General features: G+C 42.6%; 1 protein-coding gene across 1 annotated transcript in view; it reads right to left on the bottom strand.

Moving 5' to 3' along the window:
* FLT1 (fms related receptor tyrosine kinase 1) overlaps nucleotides 1-22,624 on the bottom strand; it is a 170,157-nt gene that overhangs the window by 115,408 nt on the left and 32,125 nt on the right. Inside the window, exons 4-6 of the mRNA XM_032403280.1 lie at nucleotides 5,012-5,136; nucleotides 1,222-1,384; nucleotides 988-1,124 (exon numbers count right to left, since the gene is read on the bottom strand). Of these exons, the coding sequence (XP_032259171.1) occupies nucleotides 988-1,124; nucleotides 1,222-1,384; nucleotides 5,012-5,136 (425 nt within the window). The remainder of the gene's footprint in view (nucleotides 1-987; nucleotides 1,125-1,221; nucleotides 1,385-5,011; nucleotides 5,137-22,624) is intronic.

Raw genomic sequence — 22,624 nt, 5'->3', positions numbered from 1 at the left:
TTGTTCCCTCCTGGCGTTTATTGAGAATATCTGACTTCTATCAAAACCCAGAAACAATTGCTGCAAGTCATAGCATTGTTATTTAAATGAAACAATATCACTTTCTAGAAAATAGGACTGACGAGTCCTTAATGTGTTCCTACAGGGCACTTGTTGCATCTTTTTGTTGCCAAGTTATTCTATTTCCATGGCAAGAAATGTTGATGAGAAATAACAGTAGCTTGGGGCTGACGCATTAATCTTCAGCATAAAATTTAATCATCGGTAACTTTTGTGATTGCGCAATCTGAATGACCGAACGCACGACTGGGCCTGGGATATGCCCCATCCGTCATACTGCCACCCAGCCAATGGGGGCCGCGGTGACAACAGCTGATCATCGATTCCCCATCTACACGCCTGCAAACGATGACTGTTTGTTTGCAGGGACGTTTGGTCTGAATAAGGAGCCCCGACTCAGTCTTCATTCTTCTCATTTTTCTGAAGGACAGCATTGCTCCTTTGTCACTGAACAAAGGGGATACTGGCCGGCTGGCTTGGAATATCTTTTCCAAACATGCTCCAATCAGGTGCCTCGCTGTCTGCGGGTATCTGAAATTAACGCGCTGACAACAGCTTTTTGTTGTTGTTCTTACCACAGATAGGCCCTGCCTGGCATTGAGTGATAAATTTCCCTCTCATCTCTAAATCCCAGAGAACAGTTTCCAAGGATGAAACAATCCCCTTTTCCACCCGGAATCATGCAACAGAAATACCAGCCTATATACTTCAAAACAAAACCTCCAGACATCAAAAGACTATCTACGCACACACACTCACGGAACAGCAGACGAGGGAAGCCCCGGAAACACACCCACAGCCTCCTTGTTCACTCGAACTGCCACATGAGTCAGAAGATGCTGATTTTGCCCCACCTCAAACCCAGCGGCATGTCACTTGCCAGAAAGCAATACTGCCCTCCAGAAGCCAGAGAAAAATGCCACTCACTTCACCAGGGTAACTCCAGGTCATCTGAACCCTCGTGTTCAAATCAGTGGTAGCAGTGCAGTTGAGGCTAAGAGTGCGACCTCGAAGTAACTTGACTGGGCTTGGAGTGCTTATCTGGACATCTTGGATGGTATTGGCTGCAAGCATAAGAAATGAGATTTTTTTTTTTTAAATCAAGGTTTCCCTGCATTTTGGTGTTTTCGCCTGCGCTCATGCCTTTGGAACATCACTTACTTTGTCGATAGGTGAGATAGTTGGTCTTGTACAAATGCCCGTTGACTGTTGTTTCACAGGTCAGAAGCCCTATTTCTCTGTATGTTGCATTTGCTATTATAAAACCCTTCCTACTGTCCCAGGTTATTCGTTTTCCATCCGGGATCAGGGTATCAAGGGGAAACTGAAAAGGAAAAAAAAAAAAAAAAGATGTTTTAAGAAAATCGTACTAGCACTGTGGCAATACTCTTTCCCTCGTAATTTGTGGAAACACAGTTTTCATTGAAAATGAAAATGGTCCAGGTAAAAACTTTAGTTTGTCATCATGGGCTCTTGAGTTTTCTTCGCGTGGAGCAAGATATACATTATGATGATAAACTACAGTAATTACGATAATTCGTTATCAGCCTCGGCAACAAGCTGCACCCACCCGGGATAGACCTAGCTGTCATGTCAGACTTGCACTGGGAGCCCGTATCGCTTGGCCTCTGGGAATCATCCTTGTAACGGACTGGCCTGAGACTCCATAGAGAAACCAACTAGGACTTTTTCCACTGAGGCCGCCAGGTTACCCTCCTGGGCCTCATCATCTGGAACTTTTAACAAGCCATAACTTGTCCTCCCACTTTTCATGATTTAGTAAAGAGGTGGCTGTCCTCAGAGGACTAAGGAATTCCCAGTCCTTTGAGATTCATAGCATTCACTTGGTGCTCGCTGGGGTTATCATTCTGGGCAGGCTGAGGGCCTCGACTCTGCCTCTGGGAGGGGAAACTCCAGGGAAATGGACAGTGAAGACAGCTGCAAACAGATGTGGAGGCCGGAGATGCTGTCGTGAGTGAAGTGCTCTCACATTCTTAGAAGTATTCCCAGACACATTGAGTCCAAACAGAAGAAAGGAATCCATGATTTGATTTTCCCTTATGCCTTCCGCTGGACGCCAAGAATTTTATTTTTAAAGATTACCATATAAACAATCCGCCTTGGGATGAGGCTTTATAAAGGGGATATTGCTCCACTGATTGACCCAGCCAAATTCCCCTGATGCCAGATTGCCAGCCCAATTTCAGAGGCATCTCTGACAACCACTATGACTTATGCCCTGCTGGAAAAGGCGGGAAGAAAAAAATCAGATTCCCTTCCCACAACAGATTAAAAAGGAAAGGGCAAACTGCCCTGAAGATGTTTCAGATCTTTTTCATCTTCTAAAAAGTGCACCTTGCATCGCTTCTCTGTTTATCATTTATTTATATTGCTTGTTGAAGGAGCTAATCTGGCTGGGATTTGTGACTCCATGGCAGAAATTCCTCTGGGAAACGTCACCAGCGCCCTCTCCCAGTGAGCATGTCTGCGTCTGTCTGTGTTACCAGAGTGTCACACGGCTTTGAAATGAGCTGCACCCTGTTTATGAGGAACTTGCAAGCAAGTGAAGGATGCATTTAGTGTTCTAGTAAATCATGATTCTATCTGCAGGCTTAGGAAGGCTTTATCTCCAGTGGGAGGAAAAGAACCTTCTCCTCTAATTTGGTGCAAATTATTAAGGGGAAAGCTCAGACAAATTTAAGTCAGGGATTGAGACCTATGATGCTTTAAACATAGGTGAACACGAGCATGTACCGAATCTAAAAGAAAGGTTCGCTGATGGACTTCCTCAGCACAACTGAGAAATACACTAAAGTTTCCTTTAAGGTTTCAGAGGAAGTTTCGCTTACTCTAATCTGCCCTTATGGCCACTAGTAGGATTCTACTGACCAAGAAGCTTTGTTCCGAGCTGCCAAGAGCTAAACTAGCAGAAGCCCATGTAGCTCATCAGCTGTGGTGGTGCCTACGAGTGTCACAGAGAGGCACGCAGAGGGGCAGCCCCGAGAGAAAGGACTGGACAGGGAGGCTGTCTCCGGCTTACAACTCCGCCAACACTAGCAGGGGAAAGGAGAGGGAGGGGACAGCAGGTTAAAAGGGACAAAAGGAGAAGTGGAGAAGTGGAAAAGATCTTATAACTTTAGGGCGACATACATACATAATAGGTTCGAATAGTTTCCATATATATGTGGCAAACCCAAATCCCTATTAGAACAGTGTGCTTTTCTCTCTTCCCTCCTTCTCTCTCTCCCTCTCTCTCTCCCCCTCTCTCGTTCTCTCATGTCTGTTATAGATCTTAGGTAGAAAAACAGAGAAAATAAGCTCCCCCCCTCATATTTTTACATGGGGGAATGTGGGACTGTTTCTTACAACAGACAAATGATCTGCACTAGAACCAAAAGGCAGCCCTGTGGTATGTTCCACGGTCATCACACAGTGATTATTACCTCAGACTAAGAGGAGTGGATACCATGCTTGATAATAAATATCACTTGATAATAAATCAAGTATTGGGTATTAAGCTGTTAGATAAATAATAACAGCTAACCCTTAATGGCGCTCAGCTTGTACAAGGAACTGTTCTAAGGGCTTTTTATATATCACCTCAGTTACTTCCTAACATCCATGTGAGGTGGGTGCGACCCCATCTCTCCAATGAGGAAACTGAGGTGGAGGGAGTTTTGATAATTTGCCAGTTTGTCCAGCAGGTTAAGTGGTTGGGTGATCAGAATCCAGGCAGCGTGCTATGGGGCTCTGTTCTTAACCACTCTGGTCTTTCTCCTGTGCAAACTAAACCATTAACCAAGGTGGCAAGGGCACGGAAGGAGAGGTCAAGATACGGATTCCAATGCCCAGTGTGGTCTGGGAGGTCCCCAACTCCCCCAGAATCTCAGTTTTTCCTTCCACCCATTGGTTTAAACTCCTCTGATGCTTCCAGCTCTGAAATACAATGCTTTTATAATTACTGGCAGTGACACATACATATAATGGAAGCTAAAACCTGTCACCGATGGACTATCCTGAGGGCTTAAATCAAATCAATAATGTAGGAAAGTGAATTCAAGGGAAGAAGACTGGGAGACACCTCCATCATATTCCAGGACTCTAGTGATACTGGAAATCCCTCCAAGCTTTTCAGACTCGACTACTGCGACCACCAAACACTTCGTGAGTACCTACAGCGTGATGGTGGTGCTTCGTGCTGCCTTGAGAAAGGCTTAACTTTTCCTCTTAAAGCTCAAAGCTCTCGGGACTCACCACCATTTTCCATTTGGGGAGTGCTTGTCCACCTCTTCACCCTAGTCTGTTCCCAAACTCTTAGCACCGATGAATTAGCTAGAATGTGACATTTTAGCTTTTATCTTTATTAGATTCCATCCCAAATCTTTTTCTTTCTCTACATGCATCGTTTACAACTTGATATGAAGAAAAAAATGTCATGTGTAGCCTTCTTGCCCCCACTCCCTTTTTTTCCCTTTCCCTAAGCAGCTAGGTTTGGCTGCCCAGCAGGACATAAGCTTTTTGTTCCCAGGAACTTCACAACCCAAACTAAAGGTGGTGGGTCCACAGGCACCTGTCTCACAGTTCTCTCCTTAGCAAAAATCTAGAGTAACCACTCTCTGCCAAGCTATTACTTTGTATAAGCAACAGAACTGGTTTTTCTCACATTTGCAAACACTTGGATTTGTGGCAATATTTGAACATTTGCATGATTTTCGTTCTTTCATTATATTCACACAGATTTATGCCCACCACATTGTCATGATATTTCATTTAAGTACATGCCTGGGTGTGACTTCTAGCACTTATCCTTTATAGTAAAAGGATATTCCAGAAAAGTCCACTGAGCAGCCCAAATGTGTGAGAAAATAATTCCAGAGAGATAAAAGGACTTGAAATTCATTGTGCTCACTTGCAGTAAAGATTTTCTGAGAGAAGCATTGCTCGGTTTTACCTTTTTTAAAGTCACAGTGATGTTAGGTGACGTGACCCGGCAGGGGATGACGATCTCCCTTCCTTCAGTCATATATATAATTTCGGGTATTTCACTGTGCATCTCTAAGAAAGGTCTACCTGTATCTGAATGAGAAGAAAATGAAAAATACATAATATATATATATATATATATATGTATAAATGGTTGTATCAACAACATCTAGACACCGTAGCTGGGTGAGGTGGGATGGTCACTGACACGAGTCCCTCTTAATATAATCCATAAGTTCACATTCTTGTCTCTGAATTTGGCCCTCTTTGTTTTTGCCCAGAAACAGAATGCTTCTGTAATAAACCAAATTCCTTAAAGAGGTCTTGACCTTGGGTCAGATTGCCCCTGATGCCCTAAAATGCCATTGTGATGTGTGGGGTGGGTGGGGGTGGGGTGGGTTTAGGTCACTATTGCAAAAAGCCATAAAAGTGCAGGGAGAAAGAAAGAAGAATATTCTGCATACACTTCTTACCACAGCTATGCTAAATGCCTCAGGAAGCGCCCTCCAGAGCCTTTGTAAGGAGTCAAAGGGCCCTGGGTGCAATGGTCAGCTGACCTTGGAGCAGACAGAGGTAATGCAGAGGTGTCAATTTGGAGAGAGGATTAGCATTTGAATGACAGAAGCCTGACTTAAAGGTTTTCTAGACTTTTCCCGGCAGACTAATAATGAGTGAGAAGCTCTGAGCTGCTCAGGGCCAGGGGAAAGCCTGGAGAAGCGGTGTTGAGGACTGCATTGATTTCCTAGGCATATTAGATTTCTTTAGTATGTGCTAGGTATCTACTAATAGCACAATATGTCCCAGTGCATGCAGAGAGGGCTGGAAAACGCTTTAAATAATCACCAAGATACCACCCTTCAGAAGAATGGCATCTGGCCAAGTCTCAGAGGCCAAAAGGATTCAAACCACCTGTTCAACTTCTCTGTGGTTCCTCTGTGGACCAGAATGAGCATCAGATCTTTTAGGAACATTCGAACAGCCTACCATGCCCTCACCCTCAGGGACCCATTGACATCTCATGATCTCTTCAGGAGTCACTGTGTTCCCATCTTCTGCCCTTGGCTTCAGCCTTAGACACCCAGATGGAAAGAAGTATGGTGTTAACTCTCTCCAACTGGACCTGAAAGATCCAACGAGTCCCCCCACCTGCTTACTGTACTTTAAGGAAGCTCGCTCTGGACGCTGAATGGAGAATGGAGACACACAGCAGTAAGTAGGCAGTGGTTACCTGGACTAGATGGTGGCTATGAAGTTGTTGTGGGTTGAACTGTGTCCCCCCGCCAAAACCAAAATGTGGAAGTCCTCACTTCAGAATGTGACTCAGTACTTCAGAATGTGACCTCATTTGGGTCAAATGGAGTCATTGCTTATGGAATTATCAGTTAAGTAGGTGGGTTCCTACTCCAGTATGACTGGTGCCTTTTTAGGAAGATGGCCCCAAGGAGATGGACGTGGGGGGCGTGGGGGGAGAAGCCACATGAATACACAGGGAGAGACTGAGTGATGAGGTGCAAGTTGGGGGCTGCCAAGGATTGCCAGCAACCACCACAGGTAGGAAGAGACATAGAAGGAGCCCCCTCCCTACAGGTTTCAGAGGTAGCATGGTCCCACTGACACGCTGATTTCAACCTCTAGTTTCTAGAATGTGAGACAATAAATTCCTGTAGTTTTAATTCAAAAAAAAAAAAAAAAAAGTAACATTGGTGTAGCCTGCTTAAGATGGAATCATTTGACACACGCTAGACACAGAATTCCTCCTTGTCCTCTGGGAAGCCTTGCTAGGCCAGCCCCTTCCTTATACCCTTTCTCCGCCCCAGCCCACCTTAGGGGCCCTCCCCAAATCCCCAACATTCTCCAATAACCACACTTCACACACTCTACACTCAACGGGCAGGTTACTTCTCTGGCTACAAACTGGCTGATGAATTCCTAGAGGAGAGGAGACAGATTGTACGCATCTCAGTCTGACATGTAGTCAGTGAATGAATGAATGACCTAACAAAATGGATGAAGGGCTATCCAACAACTCTGTCCTTTTACAGATAAGACAGAGGTGTAAATACGTGAAGTGAGGTGAGCAGAGCCAGGCCTGGAGGCCAGTATCTCCTGACCTTCCCCTGTACCACCCTCAGGGCTGGAACTCCCCCCACCCCCCCACCCAGCCCCACAAGGGCTGTAGCCGGCAACTGCTCTTCAGAGACTCAGCCTGATTGTCACACACACACAGTGGGGAAAGGATGTGCCCTGTCATACTGTCTAGTATTAGAGGAATTCTGAGAAGAGGACAATCACCCAGGGGCAGGGCTGTGAGGGTAGCCTTGGGGACAGGGCGGTTACAAAGGCTGAGTCAGAGGGCGTCAGCAGATGGTGGGGGTTCAGAGCTCACACTTTGCAAACTGGGTTGGAATCCTGGCTCTCCCCCTTACTGGTCGTGAAACCTCAGGCAAATCATTTTACTCTCTGTGCTTCATTTGCAAAAATCTACTTCAAAGGGCTATTATGAGGGTTACATGAAGGAATATATGTAAAGTGGTTAGAATGGTACCTGGCAGACAGTTAATACTGGATATGTGCTGGCTCTTACTTTTCTTATTTTTATGAGAGATTTGAACTTACGGAGAGAGGGGGTTGGGATATATGAAAATCACAAATTATACCCATGATCTTAACTATAAAAGGTATAACTATATATTCGTCTATGGCATAGAAAAAAATACACTAAAATGTCTGGGCAGTGGCTTTGTTGTTATTTTCTTATCTACCTTTTTATGTATTTGTCAGATTTTCTAGAATGATCATGTATTATTTTATAATAACATTTTGAATTATTAAATTTAAGTCTCAAATTATAAAGCAGCATCCATTTTTACTTGAGGAAAACTATCAATTCTGCCATTTGATTTACTTTAGTTTTGCCCAATAGACATTAACACTGCACAGTTAATAGTTACATGTCTATTAGGAGAGCTCAGTGGGTGTAGCAACATATGCAGAGAGGAAAAGTTAATTATACAGAGACAAAGATTCACTTATCAGCACAAAATTCCTCCCTTAAATAAAGTTGCTGAGCTAGACATTCAGGCAGAAACTATTGGGATTTGATCATTCCTTTCCTTCCTCCTGTGAGTCTATATTTTCGTCTTCTTTGTGAGTCCCAAGGTAAACACAAACACCAGGAAACGGTTTAATTCATGTAACTAAACTGTAAATCCTTCACATTTAATTTACTGTCTCCTTAAGCAACTATTTGCAACCAAGGGCACGGGCATAAAAAGTCGGGGCAGGAAATAGTAAACATCAGTGTAGTCATGTCTAGGCTAATGAATTCCCATCCCAAATGAAAACAGAAGAGGTGAACTCCACGTACCTTTGAATGTTTCCTTTCTCTTTGTCACTTTGGATCCCCCCAACACTTGAATTTGACTACAACTATCGGCCTCGACAAGCCAATACCAATATCAGCCCTGGGCCCACCGCACTTCTGTTCGGAACTTCAGTGAATTGTGTCCATCCCAACACAATTCAAGGTACATCATTTGTATCAAGTCAGCAGTTGGTTAAAATCCACTGTGTTTGCAAATGAGGTTATGACTGTGGATACACACATACACACACACACACACACACACACACACACACACTATGCTCTGGGCTTATTAATAGTATACTTCCTCTACAATTTGCTTCAAGGAAGGGCTAAGAATGAACTTGCCTGACATATTATAATACAAACATTTTTTGTTTTGTAGGACCATAGATACAGAAGAGGTCACGGTTCCATTAATATCACCAGTAAAACCACTTACTACTCCCCTAGGACACATTTGTCTTTGTCACAAAATTAAAAATGACTTCTGAACCCAGCCAGCACTGCAGAGTGGTTTCCTGAGACCAAATTGGCTGGTTGTTGAGCGAGGAAGAGCTGCTCCAAAGATTGTCGGCGCACTCACAGCGCAGACACACTGTCACCAGGGCCTCGTGCCAACACCCAGCTAGGCAGAGGTCACGCCACCCTCCCCTCTCTGAACTCCTAGAGCTCAGAGCAGTGACAGGAAACTGGCCCAGAATGTGAGGTGCTCTCCTCTAATGGCAGGATCGGGGCTATCCTCCTCTAGGACAACAAGTGGGCTCAGACTCAGGGAAAGATCAAACAGGGACCCTTGCTCTGAGTGGTATTACATCTGTTTTTTTAAATGTGTTTTTTCCTTTTGAGATCTGTACTCACTCTGGCACGGTAAGCCCCACAGACACAGGGGTCCCAGCATGCCATCCTCATTCCGTGCCATTTCCCACCAGCATCACTTGGGGGTTCTTCCACTGCGTTCGGGGCGAGTGAACGACCCAAAGAATTCGGGGAAGCTTTTCTGACTTGAAGAGGAGTTCAAGAGTAAACATCTTTTTCCTAAAACCTTCATAGTCCTCTGATTTTAATAAAATTTTTCCTGATTTCCTTTTCAGTTTCAGTTTCTTACCTCTAAGTTCTGGTCATGAGGACTCCTCGTTATTTTAGAGGAGGATGTGATTTTAATTTATTGAGGATGAAGTGAAGAGGATGAACCAATCCCATGAAAGGGTTCTAATCTAGACCCAAGAGTTTTCACGTCACACAGGTTTTCGTGTTGGGGACCATACTTAGTGCTCAAGGAGAGTTGGTTGATTGGTAAAATATTTCATTTGAAAGATGAAGGGGGGTAAAAAGGAAAAGGGGTAATTTCTTCACTCATTTACAGTGCCCATCAAAGTCTATGAAAATTCAAAGCAGAGCTTTGGAGCAACCATAAGAAAGCTGAAGTAGCTATACTACTATTAGATAAAATAGACTCTAAAACAAGAAATGTTACTAGAGATAAAGAGGGACATTTTATAATAAGAATAGGGTCAATCCATCAGGAAGATATAATAATTATAAACATCTGCAACTAACAACAGAGTAACAAAATACATGAGGCCAAAACTGAGAGAAATGACAGAAATAGACCATTCAACAATCATAGATGAAGATTTCAACATCCCAACTTCAACAGAACAACTAGACAGAGAATCAAAAAGCAAACAGAGGGCTTGAACAACACTAATAACCAGAGAGGCCCAAGAGACACCTGTAAGATACCCCAGCCATCACAGCTGGCTATGTATTCTTCTCAAGTGTACGTGGAGCATTCTCTAGGATAAACCGTATGCTACGCCATGAAACAAACATCAACAAATTTAAAAGGACAGAAATAATACAAAGAGTATTCTCTGACTACGGTAGAATGAAAACCAAAATCAGTAACAGCAAGAAACTTGGGAAGCCCACATATTAAACAACACCCTCCTAACTAGTGAATGAAACAAAGAAGAAATCAAAAGGGAAATGAGAAAATAGATGAATGAAAATGAAGATGTCATATTCCAAAACTTATGGGATGGAGCTAACATTTATAGCTGCCTGGAGGGAAATTTATAGCTTTATGCCTCCACTGAGAAAAGAGAGAGACCTCAAGTCAATAACCCACTCTTTCACCTTAAAATTCTAGGGAAAGAGCAGCAAACTAAACCTAGAGGAAGCAGAAGGGAGGAAAGAATGAAGATTAGAGTAGAAATGGATGAAGTAGAGAACAGAAAAACAATAGAGAAAAATCTGTGAAACCAAGAGCTAGTTCTTTGAAAAGATGAACAAATTGGATGGGGCTCCTGGGTGGCTCAGTCAGTTAAGACCTTCAGCTCAGGTCATGATCCTGGGGTCCTGGGATCGAGCCCCGCATCGGGCTCCCTGCTCAGCAGGGAGTCTGCTTCTCCCTCTCCTTCTGCCCTCTCATGCCCCCCCCCCCTCTTTTCTCTCCCCCCCCCCCCCCCCCCCGGCTCGTGCTTGCTTGCTCTCTCTTTCGTGTTTTCTCTCTCAAATAAATAAATAAAATCTTAAAAAAAAAAAAAAAAGATTAACAAATGGGAAAACATTTAAACAGACAGGCCAAGACAAGAAAAAAAAAGAGAAGACAAATTAATAAATCAGAGAGGAAACAGGAGACATTACTACCAGCATTACTAAAATAAAAAGCATTATGAAGGAATATTGTTAATTGTGTGCCAATAAGTTAGATAACCTGAAATGGACAGGTTCCTAGAAAGACATAAACTACTGAAACTAACCCAGCAAGAAACAGACAACCCAAATAGACCTATAATGAGTAAAGAGATTGAATTAGTAACCAAAACACTACCCACAAAGAAAAGCCCAGGCCCAGATGGCAAGTGAATTCTATCAAACATTTAAATAACTAATACCAATTCTTCAAAAACTGTTCTAAAACAGAAGGGAAAACTTCCCAATTCATTCTGAGGGCAGTCTGATACCAAAACCAAAGACATCACAAGGAAACCACAGATCAATATCTTTTGTGAATATGGATACAAAAAAGCTCAACAAAACACTAGCAAACTGAATACATATAAAAAGAATGATACACCATGACTGAGTGGGATTTGTTCCAGGAATACAAGATTGGTTTAACATCCAAAAATCAATGTCATTAATATACCATATCAATAGAATAAAAATCAAAAGGCATACGATCATTTCAGTAGATGCAGTAAAAGCATTTGACAGAATCCAAACCCGTTTCATGATAAAAACACTCAACAAACCAGTAATAGAAGGGAATTTCTTCAACCTGTTAAGGAAATCTACAAAAAAACAAAAAACAAGAACAAAAAAACCCTAACAGCTAATGTCATACTAGTGACGAAATACTGGATGCCTTCTCTTTAAGATTAGGAACTGGACAAGGTCGTCCACTCTCACTACTTCTATTCAACATTATATTAGAGGCGCCATGGCTATCGTGAATAATGCAATAAACATTCTAGCCAGCACAATTGGGCAAGAAAAAGAAATAAGAGGTAAGATTTTCTCTATTTTCAGATGACATAATCTTGTATATAGAAAATCCTAAGGAATTCACCAAAAAAAAAAAAAAAAACTATTAGAACTAGTAAATAAGTTCAACAAGATTGCAGGGTCCAAAAACAATATACAAAAGCGAATTATATTTCTATATACTTGCATGAGCAATCTGAAAATGAAATTAAGAAAACAATTCCATTTATAACAGCCATCAAAAAGAAAAAAGTACTTAGGAATATATTTAACACAAGAAGTGTAAAACTACACTTCTCAATTTCAAGTTACCACAAAAACTATAAGCAACAGTGATTAAGACAGTGTGGTACTAGCGTAAGGACAGACACATAGATCAATGGAGTAGAACTAAGAATCCAGAAGTAAGACCATGAGTCTATGGTCAGTTGATTTTTGACAAAGGTGCCAAGATCATTCGATGGGGAAAGAATAGGCTTTTCGACAAATGGTGCTGGAGTAACTTCACATGCAAAAGAATCAAGCTGGACCTTTCTATCACACCATACACAAATATTAACTCAAAATGGATCAAAGACCTAAATGTAAGAATTAAAATTATAAAACTCTCAAAAGAAGCCCTTGAGGTGAATCTTCATGATCTCGGATTTGGCACTGGATTCTTACTATGATACAAGTAACAAAAGAAAAAAATAGATCCACTGGAATTCATCAAAATTTAAAACTTTTGTGCTTCAAAGAATACTATCAAAGAAAGTGAGAAGAACCCACAGAATGAGGGAAATATTTGCAAATTATATATCTGATAAGGGACTTGTATCTAGAATATCTAGTATATATTTATACAAATCTAGAATACATTAAAATCTAGACATATATATATCTGTAACGTGTCACTACACTCTATATCTAGATGATATTAAATATTTAAATATATAATTATATAAAATATATTAATATATAATATTAATAAAAAATTGAGGAACTCTTACAACTCATAATAAAGACAAATAGCCCAATTAAAAACTGGAAAAATGCTCTGAATAGACCTTTCTCCAAAGAAGATACACAAATGGCCAATAAGCGCATGACTAGATGCTCAACATCATGAGTCATCAGGGAAATACAAATCCACACTAGAACGAGATACTGCTTCACATCCAATTGGATGGCTATAATAATAAATAAAAACCCACAATAACAAGTACTGGCAAGGATTTGGAAAAATTGGAACCCTCATACACCGTTGATAGGAATGTAAAATGGTAAAACCACTTCGGAAAACAGTCTGGCATTTCTTCAAATGGTTAAACATTGAGTTACCATAGGACCCAGCAAATGCCTCCACTAGGTATCTACCCAAGAAAATGAAAACTTACGTCCACACAAAAACTTGTATATGAATGTCATAGCCAAAACATGGGAACAACTCAAATGTCCATCTACTGATAAATGGGTAGCTAAAATGTGGTAGATCCATACAGTGGAATATCATCCAGCAACAAAGAGATGAAATGCTCATACGTGGTACAACACAACATGGATAAACTTTAAAACATGCTGAGTGAAAAAAGCCATCAATATATTTATATATTTAATAATAAAATACCACATATTTGATTCTATTTCTATGAACTATCCGGAATAGGCAAATCTATAGGGACAGAAAATATATTAGTGGTGGCTTCAGGCTGGGAGCTAAGGATGGAGAAAGGGTGATAGCTAAAGTGTACCGGGGTTCTTCTTGAGATAATGAAATGTTCTAAAACTGACAGTGCTGACAGCTGCGTATATCTGTCAATATGCTGAAAACTATTAAATGGTACACTTTTAAAGGGGTGAATTGTTGTATCTCAAAAGCATACTTTGAAAACACCAAAACTTGGGGCTCTTTCTTAAAAACAGTGACGCACTGTTTTTTGAGCTGGAATAGTTCCTGGAGATCATCCAGTGCAAACTCTTCACGTTATGGGTCCTTGCAACCTTTTTCTCCCACTCCCCTTTGCATCCGGGTGGGCTACTCATGAAAAATGCAATTTTCCCCTGTGACAAAGTCATCCTGACTGCAAATATGTCCTTCCGTTCCTCTTAGCCCCTGCTCAGCTGGGAGCACAGTGAAACATCTCTGCCTTCATTTAAAGAAGTCACTTGACTAACATGTCTGAGGATGATAGGCCATACAGAGTATTCAATTAGGTATTTCCTAGCAAGTTATCCTGATTTTCCAAATGAATATCATAAAACCTCAGTGGTAGTTTACCACCAACCCTAATTATAGATTGTATCTATAATCACAGTTACCAATAGTGGTGGCTCAGTATTTGGATTCAAAAGTGAGAAAAATCCTGGGGTGGCTGACCTGGGAATATCAGCTTCCAGCTTCTGTCATCTAGATAGATACTGTACAGAAATATTTCTGTTCAAGCAAGGCAAATAGAGAAAGGTCATCATGTCTCAGACTCAAGATGCTATCCCCAAATTAAAAATTTTAAAAATGTATTATTTATGTGGTACAAAATAAGAAATGCCTCTTTTTGGAAAAGCTCTTTCCTGACTACCTTTCTTCAGAAGAGAAACATGTAGTTTTGCCTTGTCTCACTTTGAAGCCCCACTGGCCCAGTTACAACAGCTAATTGAATAGCAAGGGAGGAGAAAAGGACAAGAGTTAGAAAGGAGAGCAGAAAACACAGACGACAGTCCACCCTCACTCCTTCCTCTTGCATCTTTTATGAACTTGCTCCTTGAAACATGGGCAGCTAGCGGCAGATCAGGGTAATCAACCATCTCAGCCCCGTGTCCAGCACAGGCTGGGCACGTGGGAGACAGTTAGCTGATGTTTATGGAGAAGATATCAGGTGAAGCAAGAAAAAAGGTGAAATCGGAATGTATTAAATACCCAGCGCTGTGCATAAATCATAGTCCGTGAACTCAAGGTCTTTCTACTACAGTTCAGCTCTCTGCTCAGCACACATACCTCCCCCACACAGAAATTTTCAGATTGATCAGAGGAAAAAGTATGAAATGTTGCCTTAAAGGAGAAGAGGAACGTCATTTTTTAAAAATTATAGCTAAGATCTAAATAAGGTAGTTGGAGTGCTGAGTAGATGGTAAGCTTGACTAGGACTATAAGATCCAGAAAAGCAGAGGTCTCAGGCGTTCCGCGTGCCCTGGAACCTCGCTGACTGGGTGTTCACGCAAAGCTGCTTAGTTGAATGATCTGTTAGCTCTTCATCTTGATCATCTGAAGCATCTCAAAAAGAAAAGAAAAAGAGAAAGACAGGAAGGAAGGTAAGAAGGAAGAGAGGAAGAGTGGAAAGGAAGGAGGAAGGATGGATGGATGGATGGATGGATGGATGGATGGAAAGGAGGAAAGATAGATGGAAAGATGGAAGGATGGATGGATGGATGGAAAGACAAAAGGAAGGCAAGATGGAGGGAAGGAAGGAAAGAAGGAAGGAAGGACAGACAGCAGGAAGGAAGGAAATGAAGCACAAATGAAGGAGAAAGGAGAGGAAGATGCAAGGAGCTCTGAAGGACTATTGTAACTTTCTTCTACTGCCAAGATTTTGGCCATGTCCCAAGTCCTATTATTTCCAGTTCTGCCTCTGAATCATGAAACTGTAAAACTGTTAAGAGGCTTTTATGATATCCTAACACTCTCTCATCTTACAGAAGAGGAAACTGAGGCCCAGAGAGAAGGAGCACAGGAATAATATGAACGGTTGAGCCAAAACTGAATTCAGGTTTCCTGATTCTAGACCATTCTCTCTCCACCACACCGACATCTGGCCCTGACCCTCCTGAATGACTCGGGAGCAACACCACCTTCAAATATCCACCCCAACGGGAGAAATGGTGGCACAGACACAGGGGTAGCGTGGTCCTTCTGACAGAACTTAGAAATCCGAAACACAGACTGACAAGTAATTCTCACGACTGCAATCAAGCTTAGCTCTCTCTGCTATCAGTGCCAGTGATCCCTTGGTGGTCTCTGTGACAGCCCCCTCCTGACCGAGAACAGCCAAACCAGAGAAGGTCCTGTTTTATGGAGACTAGAGATGGAATTCCTTCCAAGGGTACAGTCGGCGAGTACAGGGGGCGCTTGGTCACCCCCTCCCCAGCTGGGACTCGGGTTCTCCTAGAGAGCAGCTATCAGGCAAACATTCCTTCCAGAGTCATGAGGAGTCTGGAGCCAGGGTTCCGTTCAGGTCCTGCACTGACAACTTGTGCCATCATGGGACTCCCTGGGGCTCAGAGTCCTCATCCAGAAAGGGTGGCAAGCGCTTTTCCTATTCCCAAACTTACGATTTGTCATTCATTCACTTGGAATGTTCACACTGGGCATGGCACGCGGACATCCCTCTGGGGGCCGGGCAAGGAAGGCAAATGGGAGTAACAGGATGAGAGACGGTGAGAAAGCTGACCGTTGAGAGTGTGGGGACCAGGTCTGGAAGAGGCAATCCTTGCTTGCGGCAGCCGGCTGTTGCCAAGTGGAATAGGGGCCAATATGGCTAATTTCCAGTTTTTAAAGATAAGTAGGAAATCAGATTTTTACGTGAACTCCTCCAATTATTAAATATTGGCAGCCAAAAGCACTCTGCCTGCCAATCAAAACGTATGTCAGCTGAATCTGGCCCACACACTTCCAGTGTGCAATCCTGCACCACGCTCCACCTTCCCCCACTCTGTTTCATACGGCACACAAAGCTCCCAGGCGGCTGGGGCAGAAGCCCCGGCAAAGCCACGTTGGAAAGAGCGGGGGCTTTGGAGTCACCCAGATCAGGGTCCAAAGCTTGACTTGGTAACTTACAGAATATGCAACCTTGAGCACAGTATCAAATTTCGCCAACTTTTCTGTAAAAGGAGACTTACAATGGAATTTATTCCATTGCATTGTTAGCATGAAATGAGATGATATGTGTAATGAATCTGAGCCAGACATCAATAAATGATAGTGACACACACCAAGTCCTCAATGAATCCCAACAGGGGGACAACCCTGAGGCATCATCTCATCCAGACCCACCAAGTGAGCACCTGTCCTGTGTTGGAATACCTGGACACATGGGGAATTCACCAGGTCCCAAGACAGTTTGTTTTGGATAGCTTTAGACATTAGAAAGTGTTTCCTTTTGTCAAACTGAAATGCCTGTCTTGACTTCTTTCATTCTTAGATGGCCCTTCTGCCATCTAGGTTCATAAAGACGAAGAAGCTTAGTCTGTTCTTCATATAAGAAAACTTTGAAAGAGACTATTCTATAGTGTCTCCTTTTTTCCCACCCAATTCTTTACTTCTTTAAACATTTCAGTTCCTTTCTTTGGTTGTTCCTTGCCAATGGGGATAATAAAGTCATCCAATTATTTGATGCTCACAACCCTATGAGGCAGGTGCCCATTTTACAGATGGTGAAAATGAAGTTTAGAGGGGTTGAGCAATTTGCTTGGAATTCCTGTTTTCATTGTCCATCTTGAAGTGTAAACGAAATGGTAAGACACGCACCACCTTTATTCTGAATGCGACGTATTTATTAATGCGGTCCAAGATTGGATTCTTTGCCTTGGCCAATGTGGAGTCTCTGTCCGTCTCACTCAGTCACAGCCTCCCCTGGACGGTCCCAGGGTAGTTAGTGGGTTTTGAAAGCCAAATGTAGTCCTTTACACTTATTCTTGTCAAATCTCATTTTGTTAATCCCAGTTCACTGTTTAAGTCAGTTGGAAATTTTTAGGATCGTGATTCGGCCACAGGATAGATGAGTTTTGCCCCCAGATTTTGCTCATTTGCTCAGTGTGCCCTCAATTTCCTCAGCAAAGTCCAGGAGATGAGGTGAGGCTAATGTAACTGAAAAATCCCATCTTTCCTTCTTTCCTTCCTTCTCTTTCTTTCTTTTTTTCTTTCCTTCCTTCCTTCCTTTCTTTCATTTAGCAAACACTCTTGAGCACCGCCTATGTATGGGACCCTGTGCAGGGTGCTGGAGCTAGAACAGTCAGTCCTGGTCCTCCCAGAGCCTGGGAGAGGTGAGTTCTATGTGAAAGGGGGAGGGAGCAGAAGAAGCACCAAACCTAGTTTGGGGGAGCCTGGGGAGGTACCCAGAAGGGATGATGTTTAACTTGAGACCTGAAAAGTAAGAGTAAGCTGATGAAGAAGAGCTGGAGGGAGGTGTGGGGAGGGGGAAGTGTCCCAGGCAGAGCGTCCTGGTCTATGTTCCTCTTACTGCTCTTTCCCATAGTGCTTTGCAATTGGCTCATTGTAACAGATTTCATTTGCTCGAACAATTGCAGGCCCCTTGAGAGTTAAGGTTGTCATCTCTATAATTTCTAGTCTGCCCAGCATGGTGCCCTTCACAAAAGTAATTATTGCTGATTGATCCTTCTAAGCACAGGCACAGCGTTATGTTGATCATCTCATTTAATCTCCTGACAAGCCCGAGAAGTAGTCCTCTTCTCATTTTATAGGTGAGGAAGCCAAGGCTCAGAAGTTGATCACATTAACAACAGCAGTAGCCGTCAGAGTAAACGCTCACACAGCTACGAACTCCTGACTGTTAGAGGTGGCGAAGGGCAAGAACTTCGTTGCCCTCTCTACTGTGTATCGGTTATAGGACTCCTTATGTGAACAAGTTACTTAACCTTTCCGTGAAATGGAGACAAAATGGCAGCACTATTCAGAGCCCTGTGGAGGAAATGAAAACCATTCCCTTATGCAAAGTGCTTCCCGTGGTGTCCAGCAGAGTGAGACCTCAGTGTTAACCATTATTCTTACTAAGGAATTTGTACAAAGTCAAAGACCTAGCATGTATCAGAACAGGGATTTAAACCTAATCTGAACCAGATCATGTGGTTTCAACTCACAACAGCCCACTGGTTGACATTTGATGAGGGAAGGCAGGGTGTTTATGGTTTTAGTAAGTCACCCATTTTGAGAAGCGCAATCTGTGGGTCAAGACGATGCCAAGGTAACCCAGCAAAATGCATCAGATGACAAAACAATGAATATTTTAAATAGTAAAGAAAAACGTAAGAATATCAGAACTGCAAGGACCATAAAGATCAAAACAGATCTTCTCTGGGTCTCCAGATAGGGCAGGCATTTCATTATCATTGTTAAAGAAAGTTACAGAATGTCAGAAACTTAAAGCCTTTTCGGCTTAAGGGGATTTCTCCTGAAAAAGCCCCTTGCCCGTTCTTAAAAGATCACTTAGAGGAGATTTTTAAAAATCCTTAAAGCCATAAAGTTTTGATGTATGGAAAATGAGAGGGTATAGTCAATTTTATTGCCTTTGGACTTCACTGCCATCTTGAGATTTCATTGATTGTACCTCAATCGTTAACTTCTCAAAGTCTTAGGCTGTGTCCAAATGGCTCATTCAAGACTATGTTCATTCCAATTATTTTTTAGTATTTATGTAGTTGTACTCAATGTCTTGTGATATACAATTGTATAGCAAAGCTTAGCTAGCTGGCCAAAATTTTCTGGTAGGGAGCTTAGGGAGTGTTAGAAAACACTCTCTTTCTGAGGAAAGGGCCGGAACATTTGGCAGGTACCATCAAGGGCTAAGGTTGAATTCCTAGGAATATGCTAGGTAAAGACAAGGTCTGGGGCAGGGACCAGGGAAAGAAGATGCAATGCTCCCAATTGTCAGCAAATCTACATAGGAGGGGCTTCCATCCCAATCACACATAAGTGTTTTCTATGGCCAAAGACCCTTGGTCTAAAGACAAAATGTTTCTAGAAAGGAAATATGAAATGGCAGGGCTTGAAGATACCAAGAAGTTATTCTATCAAATTTTCACAGAGTTGGAAAGGAGAATGGATAAGAGTTAAGTTACTCTTCTCTAAACTCTCACCATGTGGTCCTAATCAGCTGTCCCCAATGATGGATAGAATGGATCATCTCCTTCATGCTTGCGCCCTAGAGGGGGTAGAGCTAGGAGGCAGAGGGATCCATTTCCCAAGGAAAAATCTGCCATTCCAATCAACAGTGTCATCAAGTGTATATTTTAAATCCTAGAAATATTTCTTTCCCCTTTTATACAACTTCATCAAAATGAGAGAAAAAAAAAACACCAACCCAGCAAAACCTGACGTTGCACTAAAATTTCTGATGAAGCTGTATGCAGAGACAGGTCACAGTGTTCCTAGGAATTCCTTTTAGAAGATCATTTGTAGTAGAATTCTGGAAATGCAAATCAGCCTCAGACCACTGCTGTTTTAGGAAGCCCACCTGGGTTTCCAAAGGCTGAGAGTCCAAACTCTGTTCACCTCAATGTGTTCATCTGTCTCCTGAGCAAATACAATAGGCAACGATGTAAGAAGAAGAAGAAACATGATCCATCAGCTGACCTGGCTGCATTCGTTGCTTCCTGGTGCTGCGAGGTGACTTGTAAGTTTTCTTTGCAACAACTGTGTGCTCGAGAGACTACTAGGACAGGAATCTCAGACCACCCCCAAGACCAAAACTTTGGAAAGCCATTCTTACTGAAAGATGCCATGCTAGAATAAACTCAAGTTTCAGAAAATAAGCGGTAGGAGCCACAGGTTAGGGATAGAGATGAAGTGAGTAAGGGAGGTGTGGGGAACTGGAGATGACTCCAGACATGAATCTAGCAATAACAGACAATGTCACAGATTTGCCAAGAAATCCGGAACCTAAAGAATTCAGCCAACTAGTGTGGCTACGAGTTTTGTTTTTTTTTTTTAAATTGGTTTCTAATTTTCTTTCTTCCTACAAAACGTAAACCGTTTAAGCATCTTTTCCCTTGGAGGAGAATCTTGATAAATAGAAACAATATTTTCTCCTCAAAAGTTTCACGAAACTACGAGGGGTATTGCACTGAAATGTTTCTGGAAGCTTTGAAAGTCCGTTCAGCCTTGCATCGCCCTCCCTGCCCATCACGGCTCTGACCTGCACCATGCGGTGCATCTGACCAGGCAACCAGCTGATGCAATCCAAAGCATGAAGAACCCCTTCAGGTTAGGCTGGAGAGCTAGCATCCTTTGTTCATACCACCTTACAAATGCTGTCATCGCTACAGCGTAAGAGATGGAAGCCACAAGGCTTAAGTAAATCTGCAGATTGCTGCTGTTTTCACTGATGTCCCTGATTGTTATAATGGCTCTGCTGGTTGAACTTGCCATACCAGGATGGCAAATGAGGCAACAAACACCAGCTGCTCAGACATCACCCAGCTAAGCCATGTCGACTGAGCATCTCTCGTGGGCCCCACCATGCATGAGACGGGGGAAGGAACCCGACGGGGGGCAGTGTTGGGACAGAAAGTGCCTGCTTCACGGAACACTGGCACGGCGCCTTCAGTAAGTACTGCTGGAGGAGTCCTCGGCACTCCTTAGAAAGATCCACTTGTGAACTGCAGTTATTCTCTATAAATGTTGAGCCTGTGCATTTAAAAATGCTCACAAATCTATTTATATAAACTAGGGGCGCCTGGGTGGCTCAGTGGGTTAAGCGTCTGCCTTCGGCTCAGGTCATGATCCCGGGGTCCTGGAATCGAGCCCCACATCAGGCTCCCTGCTCAGCCGGAAGCCTGCTTCTCCCTCCGCCTGCAGCTCCCCCTGCTTGTGCTATCTCTCTGACAAATACATAAATAAAAATCTTAAAAAAAAAACTCACCATAGTGCTTCTATAACTGGTGCTGTTTTCCTAAATAAAAAGTACAGATAGGACCTATCTTGTCTAAACCAGGTTAACACTTTTGTAAGTTCACTTGTTTAAACTTTGATAAGTTTGAAACTTTTAACTTATTTATTCTGAGTTCCACAATAAGACATACATTTTACATCAGATTCTTTAAACTTTTGTTTTCATTTTACACACATACACATTCGTGTGTTTTACATATATGTGGGTATGTGTGTGTGCTATGTGTATAAGATGGAAACACAAGTTTTATTTAAAAATGTTTCCCCAGGGACTCCTGGGTGACTCAGGCGGTTAAACATGTGCCTTTGGCTCAGGTCATGATTCCAGGGTCCTGGGATCGAGTTCCGTATCAGGCTTCTTGCTCAGCAGGGAGCCTGCTTCTCCCTCTGCCTGCCACTCCCCCTGCTTGTGCGCTCTCTCTCTCTGACAAATAAATAAAATCTTAAAAAAAAAAAAAATGTTTCCCCACACAATACCTACCCTTACCTTTTGCAATATACTTGGATATTTTCCATTCTAGTCTTTTTTTTTTCCCTAAGATTTATTTATTTATTTATTTGACAGAGAGCGAGACAGAGCGAGAGAGGGAATACAAGCAGGGGGAGTGGGAGAGGCAGAAGCAGGCTTCCCACCGAGCAGGGAGCCCAATGCAGGGCTCGATCCCAGGACCCTGGGATCATGACCTGAGCCGGAGGCAGACGCTTAACGACTGAGCCACCCAGGTGCCCCTGCTTTTTTTTTTAAATGCTGATTACAACCCATTAATTTGATTCCACAGACCATTACCATGTTGGAATGTACATTTTTTAAAGCCCTGGTCAACTTTTAAAGAGAGCTATGTCTCTCTCCCATATCGCATGAGCTAGAACGCAGCAGTGGAACAGCGTGCGTGCAGATGGCCCCAGATAGGCTCTGTTCCCCACAAGCAACAACACAAAGCTCTCTGGGATCAGGATTTGTGGCTCTAAGGTCCATTGCCCAGAAAAACACTCTGCCATCAACTTAACTGATCATTCCTCAAAAAAAAAAAAAAAAACTGAATTTGGAATTTAAAAGTTTTAAT

This window comes from Phoca vitulina, unplaced genomic scaffold (genome assembly GCF_004348235.1).
Source record: "Phoca vitulina isolate PV1807 unplaced genomic scaffold, GSC_HSeal_1.0 scaffold5, whole genome shotgun sequence".
In the NCBI taxonomy this organism is placed as follows: domain Eukaryota; kingdom Metazoa; phylum Chordata; class Mammalia; order Carnivora; family Phocidae; genus Phoca; species Phoca vitulina.
The sequence above is the reverse complement of the archived record's forward strand: the minus strand, read 5'-3'. Positions and strand labels throughout refer to the sequence as shown.